The sequence below is a fragment of the Talpa occidentalis genome, unplaced genomic scaffold (genome assembly GCF_014898055.3).
Source record: "Talpa occidentalis isolate TD23 unplaced genomic scaffold, MPIMG_talOcc4v2.1 talOcc4.12, whole genome shotgun sequence".
Taxonomy (NCBI): domain Eukaryota; kingdom Metazoa; phylum Chordata; class Mammalia; order Eulipotyphla; family Talpidae; genus Talpa; species Talpa occidentalis.
In genome coordinates, this window is record NW_023601212.1 from 45749708 (window position 1) to 45752751 (window position 3044).

Below are 3044 nucleotides of genomic sequence, written 5' to 3' on the forward strand. Positions count from 1 at the left end.
CATGCCTCTCCCCCACCCCCGTGAGTCCTGAGGACTCCTCTCTCCCCACCCATCAGGATTCTGGGGGATCTCTGAGGCTGCAGGGTCCCTTCTCCCCAGCCACCAGACACCCCCGGAGGCCACGGGGACTGCCGTTGGGCTCAGAGTCCCTGGTCCCGGATGCCGCCCCCGCTCCAGGTCCGCTCAGTTCCAGCGCAGGCGGGAGCCCTCGGGGCGCCCCGGGGCGCCCGGGGGATCCCTGGGCGTCACGCTGTTGTTGTGGAGCGCGTGTTGACGCCGTCGCCGCGGAGACCGGCGGGGGCGGGCCCAGCTGGGGGCGCGGCCAGGCGGCGCGCGAGGGGCCGGGCGCGCGGCGCGGGGTCCTGGCGGCCGCAGAGGCCGGGGCCGCCGCCGCCCGCCGGCTTATATACCGCGGCTAAATTTAGGCTGCGCCCGGAGCTCGTCCCCATCCGGGACGCGTTTCCGCCGCCGCCGCCTTGGGCCGGCCCCCCGCGCGCGCCGCGCCTATAAGGCTGGAGCGGGCCGGGCCTCCGCCCGCAGAGTCTTCCCCGCCCGCCCGCGCCCCGGCAGCCCCGCTCCGGGCAGCCGCTCGCCGGTGTCGCGTCCGCGTCGGTCCCGGGTGCCGTCATGGCGTTGAGCGAGCCCATCCTGCCGTCCTTCTCCACGTTCGCCAGTCCGTGCCGCGAGCGCGGCCTGCAGGAGGTGAGGGCGGCAGGGCGGCGGGCGGCGGGGCGGCCGGCCGCGGGCGGCGGGCTTCGGGGTAGCGGCGCCGGGCGGCGGGCGCGCCCCGGGCCCCCCGCGCTCACGCCCGCGCCCTCTCGCCCTGTCCCCCGCAGCGCTGGCCGCGCGCAGAGCCCGAGGCGGCCGGCACCGACGACGACCTCAACAGCGTGCTGGACTTCATCCTGTCCATGGGGCTGGACGGCCTGGGCGCCGAGGCCGCCCCCGAGCCGCCGCCGCCCGCGCCGCCCGCGTTCTACTACCCGGAGCCCGGCGCCCCGCCCCCGTACGGCGCCCCCGCGGGCGGCCTGGTGTCCGAGCTGCTGCGGCCGGAGCTGGACGCGCCCCCGGGCCCCGCGCTGCACGGCCGCTTCCTGCTCGCGCCCCCGGGCCGCCTGGTTAAAGCCGAGCCCCCCGAGGCGGACGGCGGCGGCGGCTACGGCTGTGCGCCCGGCCTGCCCCGCGCGCCGCGGGTCTCAAACGTGAGGGCGCCCCGGGCCCGGCGGCCGCGTGCATGCGAGGCCCGGGGGCCGACCCCCGCCGCCGCCCGACACGCCTCCGCTCAGCCCCGACGGCCCCGCGCGCCTGAGCGCGCCCGGCCCGCGCGCCCCCTTCCCGCCGCCCTTCGGCAGCCCGAGCTTCGGCGCGCCCGGGCCCGGCCTGCACTACGCGCCCCCCGCGCCCTCCGCCTTCGGGCTCTTCGACGACGCGGCGGCCGCAGCCGCCGCAGCAGCTCTGGGGTTGGCGCCGCCCGCCGCCCGAGGTCTCCTCACGCCGCCCTCGTCCCCGCTGGAGCTGCTGGAGGCCAAGCCCAAGCGCGGCCGCCGCACCTGGCCAAGAAAGCGCACGGCCACGCACACCTGCAGCTACGCGGGCTGCGGGAAGACCTACACCAAGAGCTCGCACCTCAAGGCGCACCTACGCACGCACACAGGTGAGCGGCAAGCGCAGGCCCGGGGCGGCGGACCGGCGGGAGGATGGGGGACTTTGGAGCCCCCCCGGGGGGTGTGGCTCAGGAGGTTGGGGTAGGGGCGCCCTCTTTAGAAAGCCCCAAGGGGACGTGAGTCAGAAGTTTTGGGGAGCAGGAGCACGCTAGGAACTTTAGAGGCACTCCATCTCAGAATGTTGGGGGCGCTCTCTGGGTGTGTGGTTCAAAACAGTGGGGTGTGGACAGTCAGGATCCAAGGGCACTCACTGGTTAAGGGCAGGTTGCACGCGCTGGAGTAGCTAGTACGCGCTGGAGTAGCTAGTACGGGGGTGAATGTCTTTGTGTAGTGGGGCCACGGGAGTGCAGCCCGCTTCTGGGAGGGAAAACGAAGTTCGCTCTCGCCCCCTCCTGCAGGCGAGAAGCCTTATCACTGCAATTGGGACGGCTGTGGCTGGAAGTTCGCCCGCTCCGACGAACTCACGCGCCACTACCGCAAGCACACGGGCCACCGGCCCTTCCAGTGCCACCTGTGCGACCGTGCCTTCTCCCGCTCCGACCACCTGGCACTGCACATGAAGCGGCACATGTAGCCTGGATGACCTCTGCCTACCCGTGCACGGCCGTGGCGGGTCCCATGAGCCGGGCGCGGCCCCCTCCCAAACTGACTGGTATTTATTGGGCCCAGAGGACCGGGCCGGGCATAGCGTGGCACCGATGGGGCTCCCCCAACAACCATCCCGCCACCACCCCCGGACCCCATCAGAGACTGAAAGGCCCGGTGGAAGAAGACCACCGTCCTCCTTGACGAGTTTTGTTTTCAAAATGGTGCAATAATTAAGTGTCGTCTTCCCCTCCACCGGGTCTACACTAGAGGATCGAGGCTTGATGCCTTGTGAGAAATACAGCCTTAATTTGTACTGTCTGCGACATTTTTTTATAATATTGTACATAATGACTGTGACAGATATTGTTATTACTGTAAATAAGGAGACAGGCGGGCATTTGGGCTTCCTGGTTCATTTTTATAAGAATTTTGCTGTTTTTTTAATTAAAAAAAAGTTTTGCATCTTTTGAAAAATCACAGCGCTGGTCTGGCTGCTTGGAAGCTGGGATTTGGGGCCTTGGGAGGGTCTGGGTGGGGGAGAACTGTAGCTTTGAAGGAGGGTACCCTAGCACTAGCTGTGAAGTGGGGTTGCCAGCTGCAGTGCCCAGCTGCCAGGAACCTGTGGGTTTCTCTATAAATTTAAACACTGCCTTTTAGGACTGAGGAAGAGTTATTTTAAGGTTCTGTGAACCATAAATTACCTCCTTTTCTCTAGAGCTGGGGAAAGTGTTGGTCCCATTGACGTGGCCTCCTCTGTCCTGAATGAAAAAAAGGCTTACGTCCTTTTGGAAG

At 68.2% G+C, this 3044-nt stretch overlaps 1 protein-coding gene across 1 annotated transcript; it reads left to right on the forward strand.

Moving 5' to 3' along the window:
- The first annotated feature begins 570 nt into the window (after nucleotides 1-570).
- Nucleotides 571-2275, forward strand: KLF2 (KLF transcription factor 2). Its single transcript, XM_037504402.1, is given in 5 exon segments — nucleotides 571-702; nucleotides 837-1188; nucleotides 1191-1238; nucleotides 1241-1654; nucleotides 2063-2275. Coding segments are annotated over 5 exon segments (1065 nt in total). The 5' UTR covers nucleotides 571-627; the 3' UTR covers nucleotides 2239-2275.
- The last annotated feature ends 769 nt before the right edge of the window (nucleotides 2276-3044 follow it).